The sequence below is a fragment of the Lissotriton helveticus genome, chromosome 6, assembly GCF_964261635.1.
Source record: "Lissotriton helveticus chromosome 6, aLisHel1.1, whole genome shotgun sequence".
Taxonomy (NCBI): domain Eukaryota; kingdom Metazoa; phylum Chordata; class Amphibia; order Caudata; family Salamandridae; genus Lissotriton; species Lissotriton helveticus.
Window position 1 is genome coordinate 643,950,616 of NC_136067.1, and position 15,930 is coordinate 643,966,545.

General features: G+C 46.3%; 1 protein-coding gene across 2 annotated transcripts in view; it reads right to left on the reverse strand.

Moving 5' to 3' along the window:
- Positions 1–15,930, reverse strand: part of PHIP (PHIP subunit of CUL4-Ring ligase complex) — a 2,061,705-nt gene that overhangs the window by 1,317,384 nt on the left and 728,391 nt on the right. For both annotated transcript variants that reach the window (XM_078648101.1, XM_078648100.1), the window contains exon 24: positions 9,150–9,269. In XM_078648101.1, the coding sequence (XP_078504227.1) occupies positions 9,150–9,269 (120 nt within the window). The remainder of the gene's footprint in view (positions 1–9,149; positions 9,270–15,930) is intronic.

Sequence of the window (15,930 nt, forward strand, 5' to 3'; positions counted from 1 at the left end):
ATTTTTACAATGTGAACAGTCTTTAGGATCATGATCCTCTGGGAAACATAAAATACAGACCTCATGAGTCCGTTTTTGCCTTCTTGTGGCCACAAGAAGGGCAATCATCAAATAATGAGGGCATCCTGACAGGAAAACCTCACAACAAATCGACTGCTAAGCAGTTATTTACTTGACCCTGATGTTAAAAGTCACAGTAAATCAAAAAATTGTTCTATAGAAGATTTTCTGACTGAAAAAGGCAGAAAAGTGTGGAGCTGTGTATCCAGGGTCCTTCCTGAAGGAGCCGGAAAGAACAACTGACCTAACTGTAACCCCTGAGGCATGATGGGAAGCTAGGGGCAGAGGAGCCTTAAAGGCACAGCGTCAGTTTTAGTACATTCAGCTACAGGTTAGCTTTTCAGTCTTTTTAGACTGGGGATTTGCAATGCAGCCTGGGAGCTGTATATGCTTACAGTGTGTTATGAGAATTTCTACTGTTTTCTAAGCATTAAAACAGTTTCTAAACAAGCATTGGTGTTGTTTCTCATGTTTCTAATGCAAAATACACTGTATGGTGGAAATTCTTCACGGCATATTCCAGCTCTATTGTTTTATTTGGCTGCAATTGCTTATTTTTATATATATATATTTATATATATATGTCTATATATATGTGATGCACATATAATATATTGTTTCCGGGGTCCCGCGCATGGGCGGGAATATTCTAATGCTTATGACTTTGATGAGGATCCCCTGGAAGAGAAATAGGTATACTATATCTAAAGCAAAGGGTGATCACACCACCTTGCCCCAGCTGTCAAGCAGCCAGTTGTGTCTGTTTAGTTAGTCAGCCCAGGGGTGGCATAATACATGCTGCAGCCCCTGGGAGACTCCTGGTGCACCTCTGCCCTGGTTACAGGGACTTGGAGAGGGCCCAGTGCCAATTCAGTACCTGGGTACAATTTGGAATAGAGAGAACAGCTAGGCTGTGGGTCTGATTAGCAGGCCCACAGCCAGGGAAAGTCGTAAACCAGTGAAGCAAAACGCAAAAATCTGGGTGATCATAGGATTGCAGACCCTACTCTCCTACACAGTGTGTATAGAGTCCACAAACCCCAAAGGAATAACAGAGGTTAAAGTCAGAACTGACCTTACTCTCCAAAGTGGTAGCTTGGTCGAGCAGTAAGGCAGTACCAGAGGACAGTGTAAAGCATTTGTTGTACACACTCAGTCAGCAAAAGGTTTCACACACTCAATAACTGAACTCCAGGCCAATTGTTATTATATCCTCAGATATAGTTGTTTTATTTTTAGAACCAACGGTTATAAAAATATACTTTGAGATACGAGTACTCATGTAAATACTTTGCAGAGGAGCAATACGTTTGTACACACAATAATTACAGGATAGCTAGTGAGCAATACAGTGCTGAAACATACTCTAGCATTGAGCTCAATGGGTTTTTCATAGGAAAGTACAGTTGATTACTTTATGGATTACTTTGGTAGTTCCAGGACTAGATCTTAGATTCAGTCCCGGGGTCTAAGCTGAAACCAGATTAGCAAAAACTTTTTAGTTACTGTGATTTATTTTCCCTGAATATAAAGCTGTTTTAAAAGTTCACACTTAGAAACCTTTCAAGATGAGTCTGACAATGTTATCTAATGGGAAGAAATTCAGGTTACTGGTAAACAGGTACGATCGCCTTACTTTTGTAACCCAGCACTAGTCTCCTAGGGCCAGCACTGGGGGCTTAGCTCAAAACAGGTAGGTAATTGCGTTTCAGTATTTCGTACGATTTTTAAAGAATATTTGCAGTTTTCAAAAGTAGACACTTAGAAGTAATTTCATAGAAAAGTAGACAATGGGTTCCTATGGAGAAAATACAGGTTACTAGTAAACCCGCTAGGCATTACTTTTGCGGTTCAGTACTGGGCTGAAAGGTACAGTACTGGCTTCTCCCCTGATCACAGGTGAGTATTTTCGAATTCGGACTTTGGCTGATTTTATAGGAATATTTTCAGTTTTAAAAACTTCACACTTCGAACATTTTCGAGTCAAAATGGGTCAATGTTATCTAATGGTAGGTAAGTGAATTACCGGTTTCCAGGCGAGTACCGGATTGGTGAAGTTAGGGTTCTGGGCGTAGACTCGGGGGTCACCCAGGGTCACGTGAGTACAGTTAGTTCAGTCCCAGCGGCACAGGGGCAGCCGGGTGCAGAGGTAGGTAGGCCCAATGTTATCCAATGAGGGAAAGGGGGCCTTCAGTTGGTGGCTGCTGGCTAGCAGGCCACGCGGCTCTGGGAGCTGGGCTCCTGGTCACTTGCTCTGGGCAAGGGGGGGGAGTAGGATAGGGCAAAGAGGTCACAGCCAGGGGCACTCGGGCGGCTGGGTGCAGGGTGCTTTTGAGCCGTCGGGCGCTCAATGTTATCCAATGAGGATCTTGAAAAAGGAACAAAGGCTGCAGGCTCGGGGACGGTGACTCTCCAGGGGCGACCAGCACTTCGAGAGGTAAGTTGAGATTTTGGAGCACAGGTAGGTACCCCTAAGGGAGGCACAGGGGGCCGCGGGGCACCGGGTGCAGGGGTGTCTTTTGGGGTCAGAAAAGCTTACCCTCGGCTGGTCGCGGTTGGGGTGGCACCTGGTTCTGAGTCTGCAGGCGTCGGCAGGTTCGTCGAGGAGGGTCTTTGGGCACTGGACTTCGGGTCCCAGTCGCCGGGGGGGGGGGTACTCGTGGTCTTGGTTCGGGTTGGCCCGGCCCGGGCTCGGCTGGTGCAGAGAGTGCTGGTCCGGAGCTTCCTGGTGAGCACCAGGTGGGTTGTTGCAGCAGAGCCTCTGCGGATGGGAGCCCCAATCTTCCAGAGGGTCAAGGCAGGCAGGTCCTCTGGGTGTCCCAAGGTTGCTGTCCGCGGAGGTCGCCGGGATTACAGGCCGGTAGGGCTGGGGCCAAGTCAGTTATTGTTGTCCTGTTAGCAGCTGCGCGGCGGGTCTTCTTTTTGATCTTCTTTTGATATCGGGATCGGAGGAAGGAAGGTTGAGGGATCCCCATAATACTAAATTAAGGGGCGTTACAGGTAGGGCAAGGGCAGGGACCAATGGGCCCCTGTCCTGGGGTGAGTACACCCCCTAGCCTGCTCCTCTCCTGTGTGAGGGGTGCAGGAGCCTAGCTGGGATTGGGCAGGACTCCCCATCTACAAGATGGCCGGAGCCCGGGGTCGTGCTTCATCTCGCCTCCTCCACCTGAGGGGTGGAGTTGGCACCCCCCCCTTCCTGACGTAGTTTTTCCCGCCAGTCTTCCCGCCAGAGTGGGGGTAGGACTGGTGGGGGGCTGGTTGCTGGGTACATCAAATGGTCTGGAAAAGCTCTCAGAGGCGGTATGCCTTTGAAGCTTCACCCTATCCATCCTGGGGGAGGAGACATAGCACCTCGCCCGGGATGTGCTTTGTTGCAGACCCAGGAGAGCGGGGGGCTCTCCACCGAGGGGTCCAGCAACAGGTCTGCTGTGTGGCAGCCTCTGCAGCCACTCAGCCCAGACGTAGATTGTTGGTTAGGTTTTCAGAGGGTATCTCTAAGATGCCCTCTTGTGCATTTTACATTAAATCCCACACTGGCATCAGTGCGGGTTTAATGTGCTGAGAAGTTTGGTATCAAACTTGCCAGTCTTCAGTGTAGCCATTATGGTGCTGTGGAGTTCGTAATGACAACCTCCCAGCACCATATACTCTTAAATGGCATCACTGCACTTACAGTGCCCAGAAATGGCCCTGGGTACTGTACGGGCACAGGGCTCATGCACCTGTGCCCTCACCTCTGGCACAGGGCACCCAGCTAGAGGGGTGACTGAAGTATGCCAAGGCAGTGGGTTCTGTGGGCATGGCACACAGGGATGTGAGCCATGTCGGCTCTGGTTTTAGTTCTCTACTTAGGCACTCAGCCTGTAAAGGGAGTGTGTGGGTGCCAGGGTACAGGGCCCCTGAGGGTGGCACAATAAGTGCTGCAGCCCTCAGGGGTCTTCTCTGGTCACCATGCCCTGGGTACCTAGGGTACCATTTACTAGGGGCTGACATGTAGCTAGAGATGCCAATTGGGTATTTTGTTTCAGCATAGTTTTTCTTTTTAGGGAAGGAACACAGGCCCTAGGTACCTGATTGGTAGGGACCCAGGGCACACTCAGTCAAAGCACATCAGCAGTTCAGAAAAAAAGTGGAGGCATACCAAGGCAAGAAAGATGGCACTTTCTCACAGTGTGCTCATAGTAGACATGTGTTAACGTATTTTTACCCTCACCATGTATATAATATGCTTTAATTTTTTTTTTTTTAATCGAATGAAGTATTTTGACTGACTTTTGAGAGTGCCACAGTGAAAGCAGGAGCTACTGGACTTAATCGTGGGGGTTAAGGACTTCTTCTTCTGATGTGCCGGGGCCTGACTTCCTATGGGTCCAGAGCAACTTGGCCAAGTACCGTCTATCACTTGACTCTCCATGGTAGCATGGGTCAAGTGGTCCAGGGCTTCACGGGGGTGCAGACTCTAGCACGCACAGGTCACCACAGCATCCCTTCCCTCGACGCCGGCAAAACCAGGCGTCAATGGCAGCCTCCTCTTACCTATGGGTTTGCCGACTTTACTCCCTACACAAGCGACAGCCCGATTGGTACAGTAGTAATGCAATTTTCACAGCGGCTTCCTCTGGGATATGGAGTAGATTACTTTACCCAGCACACAGGCGACGGCCCAATTGGTGCAGCATCAGCTAGCTCCACGGCAGACCCTCCAGGTTGCCGACTAACACACAGCATACAGACGATGGCCTAATGAGCATGCAAACTTCACTACTAACTTTGCAGCGGCCCTCTATGACATAAAGGGTCATCAACTTGAACCTGCAAACGGCCAATAACCGAATCGATTTCCTCACACCTCGCTACAGGATCAACTTATCAGGATCTCCCACTGAACCTCGCTGCCTCCAGTTCCCTGCTCTTCCTCTAAGGGCTAACTGGTCCAGGCAAGCACTGGTGTCCCATGCTCCAGGGGCAGGTGGTCTTGGATTTTCATGGGTGATGCCCCCCTCACCCAGCAGAACGACTGACAAACCTCAACTCCCAGTCCTGGTCACAGGTTGAAGTCTTGCAGAGCTTCTCCCCCTCAACATACCACCTAACTGGCTGCTTGCAAGTTGACAATTTTAGGGCTCCTGAGCTCACCCTTTGATAATCATTTTCCAGACACTAAATGTGATTTTGTGTCTGAATATATGAAGTTTGTGCCGGGGATCTGCTTCCTTTTGAAGTGCCTACTCCTCTACCCTGCCCTTCCTCCAGAAAACAGTCTGTCACAGCAGAAGCAACGCCAAATCTGATAGCCCCACAACAAGAGCCATGGGACTGACAAGAGGTTCTCCCCTGAATGTCAGCCACAGTGATACGTGCATCAAAGAATTATCCCATGGCCCCAGTCCTATCTTTATGATTCTCTTATCAGCACCACCTCCTCTCCAAGATATGCCCAGGTCCCTTCCCAGTGACCGCTCTCTGAATTAAAGAGTACGCTTTCAAGCATACTGAAGAGACTGGCTCTTCCTTTCTCCAGTGTGTCCCAACCAAAATTAAACAGAGTCTCCCATGCTTTGTACCATTCCCAGGAACACATACCCCCAACACATACACACAACCACATAAGCTCTGTACAAAGCTACATAGTAGCTTGATTTTGCCAAGGGTGAGTAAAACAGCAGTGGAACTTTAAATGAGTGGGCCTGTATGCCTATGTCTTGGCTCAGACGAATGATCCTTGATCACCCATGACAACAAAATTCACCACCAGGAATCCAGACATCTTTGCAGCAGGGGCACTCAGCAGGGGTACATGTCTATCACCCTGTGAGGGAGCTTTCCATTTCAACACCCACAAAGAACTCATCAGCCACCCAATGGTCCTTAGTACAATCAATGTAAAAGCTTAAAGTTCTTTTAGGGTCAAAACAAGGGAGTCTTTCCTTTTTCAAGGGTTGAAGTGGAGCCAAGAATGTCAGTAGTATAGCAGACAGGCTGACGTGAACAGGAGTCACAACCTTCAGTAGATAGGCTGCTGTAGTTCGTAGCATCAATTTGTCCTGAAAGAACGTGGTGTAGGGCAGCATTAATGAAGGAGTTTGAAGGTCATTCATGCAACGAGGTGAAGTGATTGCTATCGGTCAGGAGTTGCAAGGGACAATTTTGAATTGGCAAACAGGGTACACAAAAGAATACAAGAATCAAATTGAGGTCCCACTGAGGCATCACAAAGTGTTTAGGTGAAAAAATATGTACTTAACCGTTAACAAAAGGAATCCAAACCGGTGACTTAAACAAGGACAGTTGATCGGGTAACTGCAAGAATGCTGAAAAGGTTGCAGAAATAAAATGCTTAAAAGGCTACAAGGATAAGTCATTTTAGAGTCCATGATGGAACAGCATCCTCTATCTATATTGCAGCTTTGTTCTTCAGATTGTAGAAACAGATGACACTGTCAATTGGCAGTATATGAGAAATTATGAATTCCACAGGATGCAGGCAATACCCACCAAATACAGGGTAGATGAAGGTGTGCCACTGGGGCCTGTGCCTAGATATTTCTTCACTCATACAGTCTTTTTTGGGAAGTCCCTCCCTTAGCACAGTCATCTCTCGGGTTTTTCTCATCCTCGTCTTGTGGTACACACACACACAACAGACAGCCACAGTTGACGAAGGTCCTGGTTGGAATTGTAGTTGATCAGAAAATCGTCCTTTAGCTATAGATTTAAAAAAGGTCTGGAGCCAAGGGTTCTGCAAAATCAGTAGGAAAAAGTTCCAGGTTAAATCAGTGCTTGACCATATGTATTCTTGTTGTTAATAGTGAATATGACTAACTTTGAGGATAATGATAGCAAATCAGTGTGACGGTGGTGGAGACTTGTTTAAAGGAAATGGATATATTGCTCTTCTGTCTCCCAAAGTTGAGAGGAGGGGGAATCTGCTCCACTTGAAAAAAGCAGGATTGGACTCTATAAGAGCATATTTCATCTGGTTTATTAGCTCCCCTAATTTTCCTTTGTGACAAACATCCTCCTTAACCCGTTAACAGCGGCGGTAATTCCGCTGCGGTGCGGGCGTTTCCGTGCGCGGGTGGGGCTGCATCGGCCGTTGGACGTGCGCAGCACTACGAAGGTATTGCTCGCGAAGGCCATCGGCCGGCGGTAGCACGCAAGGGGTTAAACCATAGCCTCCTACATAGCTACTGCGGACATGGCAAAATTCTCAATGGTGCAAGAACCTGAAGGGCAGAAGACATGGTAATCATTCGGGCCCTTCTTCCCAGGACAGAAGGGACATTTGATTGCACAAACAATTTTCCTGCTTCCAATTGTTCCTTACTATTTACATTACAATCTCTGCCAAGGACTAGAAGGTAATTTTCTTTGTTCAATTGCATCTTGCTTTTTAAGGTTGATACTCCTAACCCTAATGTAATCTTAGGTATACAGTCGGTGGTCAGCAATAGGCAAAATGGCGCTCTAAGGTCTATGACAAGTAACAGTCAGTTATGGCAGGTAATCTGGCACGGTGCATAAGGTTGGGAAAAACCACTGAATCCCCACGTGTGTGGCCAGCAGACCACTCTACTATATATATACAAATCCTCTGCACACATTTAAAACTAAATAAAGTTTCATAAAATATCACAATGATGCTTGTCTTTGTATTTTCAGATGTCTTTAATTCAAGATCTTAAGCCTTCTTAGCCAGCACGTGTTTCGACGTGGTTACAGGGGATTACCCTGCGACTTCTTCAGGGCTGAGGTCAGTTTCAAGTAGTCTCTTAGTTCTGGTGATAATTCAAACCTGGAAGGGGTTCCTATAATTTCTGTGCCTGGAGAGGGAGACTATTTAGTCTCATGTCTGTATATCTTAATGTGCTTCCAAGTGTAAGGGCGTTTCTTTTAGAAGAACTGCCCCATCCGGCAATATTAGGTAGAACCCCTTGGATCTCCAGGCCATGGTGTGTAATCTCGAGCAGACTCTAGTCCCAGAAGGCCATTCTAAATTACAACTAGGTATCATGAGTTTAAAATCACCTTCCTCTTGATCACCGTGTTAGAAATAATAAGTCTGATTTCAGGCCTAAGAAGTCCGTGCGCGTAGATTGCGGTGGCAGACGGTGTCAAAGGCAGCAGACCGGTCTAGGAGGATGAGTGCTGCGGTCTCACCGATGTCCAGCAGGGTCCTGATGTCGTCGGTGGCGGCAATGAGGGCAGTCTCGGTGCTGTGGTTGCTGCAGAACCCTGACTGGGAAGGGTCCAGTATTCTGTTTTCTTCGAGTAGGATAAATAATAACTGGAGTGATCGTACAGTTTTTCTAAATTTGGGAAACCCCATTACTTTTCTTATGTAAGTGCATAGCCAACTGCAAACTGTATGCCTCTAACCCTAATGTAATCTCGTAGAGAATCTAGTGCCTAGAAGCTTGGACATCTTTTCCATACCATCCCAGAAGGCCATTCTAAATTACAACTAGATGTCATGTGTTTGATAACGGTGGTAGAAATAATTAGTGATTTCAGCCCTAAGAAGTCCATATATGCTTCACTGGCGACAACCAAAGTCTGGAATGAACAATGGATGGTGTCATTTGCTCAATGAACAGAGAACAACAAATTATTTTCAAGTTAAAAATTAGCATGATTATCCTGTTATTCTGATCCTAACGGAAATACAAACTTTCCTTTAAGTGGGGTAAACAATAACTGGAGTGATAGTACAGTTTTTCTGAATTCAGGAAACCCCCATGACTTTGCTTATGTAAGTCCATGGCCAACTGCAAATGGTATGCAGAATCAACAAATTGTCCAATTTTAATTAAGGCTCCTTTAGATTTTAGAAAATATTAAAAGCATGTTTTGACCCAGATTTTTTGTTGAAGTTGAATGCATATTAGAATTCCACAAACGTTCTACAATATCACACTTACAATTGGCAGAAAATATCACTAGGCTTGGAAGAAAAGTACACTAATTTCAGCAAAAAATGTATTTGAGCAATTTCTATTGAGAATTAGTGTCTATTAATGCATAGCAAAAACTGCTGAACAAGGATATGCAAGAAACACACAAAATGGAAAGAAAACCAGATAATACACCTCATCACCCATTTGTGGTACAAAAGGACAGCGTCGAGGGACAGTATCTGTAATCCATTCGGAAGGCAGCCATTCTTCCATGTTGAGACCTCTTTCTGACAATTCACCAACAGGCAACGTCTGAGGATAAGAACATTTGTTAACAAAGAAAAATAAAAGAACAAAACAAACGTAAAACCAAGAAGCAAAACAACACTTGGTAATTGATGAAAATCATTTTGCCAAAGTTTGGTGCGTTATGCATTAATATATATGCAACATGGAAATGTCTCCACAATGATATTTTTTTTCTTTTTAATTAAACAAAAGGATGCCATGCCACTAGTCATTTCTTTAGAGCATTTACCTTTTAAAAAGTAGGAATAAGACAGAGTGCAGGATCATCTTGATTACTGTCATGTCACCTGAAAAGCATGGGAAGACACCAGGGCATACCTCTAAAGGACATCCTGGGTGTTCCAATGATGGGTTTACTGTGTGAAATCAGGTTTTCCAAATGTATTTCTCTCCACCCTCAAACTAGTTGAAAAAAATGGACTATTCATATGTTGGATAAGCTCACAGTAATGAGACATCTCTCACAAGACATGGGTGCAAACTATGAGCCAGATTTTAGCATTAGTCATAAAAAAGTAATATTTATTTTATTTATTTATTCAAGAAGCTTATAAAGCGCACAGCTACCCCCGGAGGGGGTGTCCCGGCGCTGCAGATTACATGCTAGAAAAGATAAGCTGCTTATGAGGTGGTAAACAGCCAAGTTTTGAGTTTGCATCGGAACACAGGCTCCGATTCAATGAACCTAAGATCCAGTGGGAGGCTGTTCCACAGTTTGGCTGCAACTACTCCAAACGCTCTGCCCCCGCTCCTGGCACGGCGAAATCTGGGTACCACCAGGAGGCGTAGGCTGCTCGATCTCAACGATCTAACAGATTGAGATAGTTTAAGTCTCTTTCTCAAGTATACCGGGCCTAACCCGTTAAGAGCACGGAAGGCCAGGATCAAAACTTTGAACTGGATACGGCGGGAGATGGGAAGCCAGTGCAGTTCTTTCCTGTAAGATGCTACCGGATGGCGGAAAGGAATATTTCCGATCAGTCTTGCGGCAGCGTTTTGCACAATTTGTAAACGTTCAATAAGGTAAAGGGGAGCGCCCGCATAAAGACTGTTGGCATAATCTAAATGCGACGTGATCAGGGCATGGACAATGGTCTTACGGGAATCCAAAGGGAGGTAAGGAAAGATCTTCCTAATCATGTGTAGTTTGCCAAAGCAGGCTGATGTTACCTTATTGATCTGGGATTTACAGGACAGGGCATTGTCAAATTGGAAGCCCAGATTACGAGCTGTCTGGACTGGGACTGGAGGGGGATTTAATACCGTTGGCCACCACTGAATAGCGGGAAGTGCCATTTTTTGATTAAAAAAATAAACCTCAGTTTTGTCGGTATTCAAGACTAGGTGGTTAGAGGCCATCCAGGAACAAATGTTGCTAAGGCAGTTGCGAAAATTGGTAAAATTGGTGTCGGAGTGATCTCTAAATGAGAACACAAGCTGAGTATTATCAGCATAAGAGATCACTCTGACCCCCCAGAATTCAACCACCCTAGCCAGCGGGCCTAGGTAGACGTTAAACAATAGTGGGCTCAGGGCAGAGCCCGGAGGCACTCCACACAAAAGAGGTTTACCCTCTGATTCAAAGGGCCGGAGAAATACCTTCTGCGTCCGCCCTGTGAGGAACGATCTAATCCACGTCAGTACAGTACCTCCAATACCCAACTGCCGTAGGCGATCCAGAAGTATTTCGTGGGACACTGTATCGAAAGCGGCGGACAGGTTGAGGAGGACCAACATGGCCTCCACGCCCCTGTCCACACACTCACGAATAGTCTCTGATACCTCTAAAAGCGCGGTCTCAGTGCTATAGCCGGTTGTAAATCCCGACTGCGAGTCATGTAGCAACTGGTTGGCTTCTAAATAGTGAGCCAGTTACCTCTGAGCCGCCTTTTCCAGGATTTTTGCTGGCTTAGGAAGAAGGGAGATCGGGCGTTAGTTGCAGAATTGTAAAGGATCCGCATCTGTTTTTTTCAGATTTTGGGACCAGCATTGCCTGTTTCCAAGCCAAGGGAAATTGACCCGAGCGTAGCGAGGAATTCCAGATGGAGAGAAGAGGGCTGATTAGGACCGGGGCAAGGTTGCCCATCACCTTAGCGGGAGCTGGATCAAGCGGTGACCCTGATTTACCTTGGATAAATAATTTAGTGGCAGTCTCAAGAGTTAGCTCTTTAGAGGAATTCAGCGAGCCTTTTAGAGAGTCAGTATCACCGGTCAAAGAGGGGGCCAAGGCTGGTTCAAATAAGGAGGTTAACTTAATTTTATCCTGAAAAAAGTCAGAAAGCCCGTTGCAAAGAGCCTGGCTAGGGGAACTCTGAGTCGTCATGGCAGGAGGGTTAACAAAGTCCTTCACTATCTTAAAAAGGATTTTAGTAGAATTCTCAGCATTCTTGATTAGCTGTGTAAAGTAACCTCTCATCGTGGACCGTTTTAATTTTTTTAATTTGTTCAGGGCAGACTTATATATTGCTTTTGACTCAGTCATATGTCTGCCGCCATTTGCGTTCCAGTTGTTTACATCGGCTCTTTTCCTCTCGCAAAGCGGGGGAAAACCAAGGAGCAGAGGGCCCAGACCTAGTGGAGGTAATAAGGTTTAATGGGGAGATGACGTCAATCGCAGCTAAAAGAGCGGAGTTGTATTTCGCCACTTCCTCGTTGAGGTCCATAAAAGGATCAAAAACTGATAGGAAAAGCAGGGATCAATGGCGTCGCAAGTGACTTTATGCCATTTTCTCCCTGTCTCTCCATTTAGAGTTAAAGGTGGGGGAAGTGAAGGTATGGTAAGTTCAAAAGGGAGAAGGAAATGGTCCGACCAGGTGAGGGGCAGTGAAGGGAGAGAGGTGATACCAGGATGGTTAGTGAATATCAGGTCAAGAGTATGACCTGCTGTATGAGTCGGGCCCTTGACAAGTTGGACAAAGTTAGTCCTTGCAAGGTCTCAATTAGATGAGACGCTTGTGCACAGGAAGGATTGTCAACATGTAGGTTAAAATCTAACACCGTGAAATAAGCGTGTCTGAGGGAAAGATCAGCTATCGTGTGCAGCAGGGTGGCAAGTGAGGAAGATGAAGCGTTGGGGGGGTTATATACCAAGATGCCAGCCAGAATAATAGTGGCCGAATCCAAGATCGTAAAATACATAGCTTCAATAAGCCCTAAATTGGTGAGTTTCTTGACAGTTAAATTAAGATGAGACTTTAAGATAACGGCAAGACCCCCTCCCGTTTTCTCGTTGTCACGATTGATACCCACCAGTCGATAGCCGGAGGGAGTGGCCAAGTGTATATCGGGTCTGGACGTATCTTTAATCCAAGTTTCCATGAGAAATAGGATGTCCCAGGCCTGGGTGTCAAGTGATAACCATATCTCACTGGCGTGACGAGGCAGGGAGCGACAATTGACTAGAGCGGCCTTTATCAACCTAGGGGAGCTTAGGGATTTAGCGATCTTCAAAGATAGAGGGCGACGATTCAACAAGGAGGTAAGTGTGAACTCACAGCATAAACATTTGAAAGGGATGTCCTCTAGGCTAAGTGGGCAGCAACAGGCAGCTGGAGTGCAAATACCTTGTCTAATCTCAAGGAGGTGAGTTCTAGTCCAGCAGATCTTTGTGGCCAAATTAACAGGAGGACCGGCGCTGGGCGCGGGCCAGGCGTGGACGGGCGCAGACGGGCTTGCCTTAGGCGCGCCTTTGGCGCGCCCGCTGCGCGGACGGGAAGTCCCCTTGTTTATATCCATTTTGGAGGAGGGTGGGAGGCGTCCAAGAGCTGGACCGCTACCCTGCCTCCCCCTAAGATGGCGGCTTAGCCCTCTGACAGCCGGCGACAGCGCTTCAATCGGCTGTGCCGGGAGGAAGAATGCCCAGAGCCCTAGAGCGATGTTAATCTCGTCCGAGGATCGGCAAAGTAATATTGCTTCCTATGGATCTTGGCACCTAGCCACTAACTTCCTCTTTGAGAATGATTATGGAAAGAATTTGGGCTCCATGTGGAAGACAGAGCCACTTCCCTGCTGCCCTGAAAGGAGTGGGAAGACAAAAGCGGAGGGTCTATGGAAGAATGAAGATATCTACCAACTCTTCTGTTGACCACCACAGCCAAGCGGGTCTTGTAACAAGCGACATCATTTGAGTGCATGAGTGCTTCATGAAAAGGAGGTAGTGGCTGACCTGTAGTGCCGAAAATTGAAAGATCTCAGCAAATTATGCCTAAGCACTGTCTCTCGTAAGGAAAATGCTACTTACCAGTATGCATCTGTTCTTGGCATGTAGAGCTGCAGATTTCTACACTTTGTATTAGATCGCCACCTGGCTGTTGGGGTTTGGATGATTGCATGTTGTTGTCGTCTTGGAAGAAGTCTTTGTAGTCACGAGATAGGGGACTCCTCCCTTGGACGATAGTCCGCATGGGCATCGGCTCCATCCTTAGATTGTTTTTCCCCATGATGGGAAATGGAGTCAGTAGAAAGAAAGAAAGGATGTCCATATGTGTATATCTAATTGAGGTAAAACTGGAACAGATACAGGTCCCGGGCAGGCGGGAGGGCGTGTAGAAATCGGCAGCTCTACATGCCAAGAACAGATGCATACTGGTAAGTAGCATTTTCCGTTCGAGGCATATGAGCTGCAGATTCTACACTTTGCATCGATTGTGCAGCAGTGTCTCCCCTAGCGGTCGTCACCTGCATCTGTTGCAGTAGTTTGAAAGAGAGGTTTAAGGACAGCTTGGCCTACTGCATCTTGCTGCTTGGCTTGCACATCAACACACTAGTGTTTAGTGAAGGTGTGTGTTGTAGACCATGTTGCTGCCTTGCAGAGGTCTTCTAGGGGAATGTTTCCTAAGAAAGCCATGGAGGCTCCTAGTTTGCGTGTGGAGTGCGCTCTAGGAGGAACTGTTAATGTGCGTTTTGCTTTGTGATAGCATATTTGTATACATTTACCAATCCACCTTGCAATTCCTGATTTAGAAATGGGGTTGTTGTTTTGCGAAAGGACCTGGTCCTATTGATGTAATAGAGAAGAGCTCTTTTGACATCTAGTGTGTGTGTGTGAAGCTCTCTCTGCTACAGAGTCTGGGTTTTGAAAAAACGCTGGTAACTCAACAGATTTGTTTAGATGAAAAGGAGTAATTACTTTAGGAAGGAATTTAGGATTAGTTCTTAGAAGCACCTTGTTACGGTATAATTGTAAGAATGGTTCTTGTATTGTGAAAGCTTGAATCTCACTAAACCTTCTAAGAGGTAATAGCAATGAGGAAATATGGTTTCCATGTGAAAAAATGTAGTTCACATTTGTGTAAAGGTTCAAAAGGGGGTCCCATGAGCCTGGTAAGAACAATGTTTAGGTTCCACACGGGTGAGGGTGGTAACCTAGGAGGAATAATTCTTTTTAATCCTTCCATAAAAGCTTTTATTACGGTTACTCTAAACAATGACATATGTTGTCTGTTTTGTAGATATGCGGCAATGGCTGCAAGATGTAAACGTATAGATGAATAAGCCAGATTACATCTTTGTGAATGGAGAAGGTAACGGATAATATTTTGGATGGAAGCATCTAAAGGATCAATTTGATTATTATTGCAGTAAATGGCAAATCTTTTCCATTTAGCAGCATAGCAAGCTCTAGTAGTAGGTCTTCTGGCTTATTTAATGATATTCAAACAGTCTGGTGGCAGGTTAAGGTAACCAAACTCTTAAGACTTCAGGAGCCAGATTGCCAGATTCAGTTGACCTGGATCTGGATGCCTGATGTCTCCATGGTTCTGCATTAGCATGGATGGTGTCAGAGACAGTTTTTGGTGTGGAACTAGAGAGAGTTCTAGCAGTGTGGTGAACCACGGTTGGCGTGCCCATGTGGGAGCTACCAGGATCAGTTTGAGAGACTGTTGTCTGAGCTTGCGTACCACTAGTGGTATTAGTGGGGTTGGCGGAAAAGAGTACGCAAATCTGCCTGACCAGTTCATCCATATCGCATTGCCCTTGGACAACGGGTATGGAAACCTGGCTGCGAAGGTTGGGCATTTTGCGTTTTCGTGTGTGGCAAACAGGTCTATGTCTGGATGACCCCACTTTTGAAAAAATGGTTGAAGAACTTGATGATGTAGTTCCCATTCGTGAATCTATTGTGTCTGTCGACTTAACAGATCGGCTATCTGATTGTGAACTCCCGGAAGGTGTTCTGCAAGCAGATATATGTTTTGTGGAATGGCCCATCTCCAAATGTTTTGAGCGAGCTGGGACAGTTGCAGGGAATGTGTGCCGCCCTGTTTTTGTATGTAGTACATGGCTGTTATGTTGTCCATCCGGATTAAGACAGCTACGTTCCGTATGTGCACTTGGAAGGACTTCAGTGCCTGGAAAATCGCCAGCAATTCAAGGTAATTGATGTGGAGCACCTTTTGTTGAGCGATCCATCTTCCCTGAGTTGTGTGGTGGAGCAGATGTGCTCCCCATCCTGTGAGGGATGCGTCTGTTGTCAGTACTATCTGTGGAACAGGCTCGAGGAGAGGCCGCCCTCTGGACAAGTTTTTGGTGTTCCACCACTGCAGAGAGCGATGTGTGCGGCTGTCCACCAACACCAGGTCTGTTAGTTGTCCTTGTGCCTGATTCCACTGATTTTCTAGACATTCCTGCAATGGATGCATTTGCAGTCTTGCATATGGTAGAA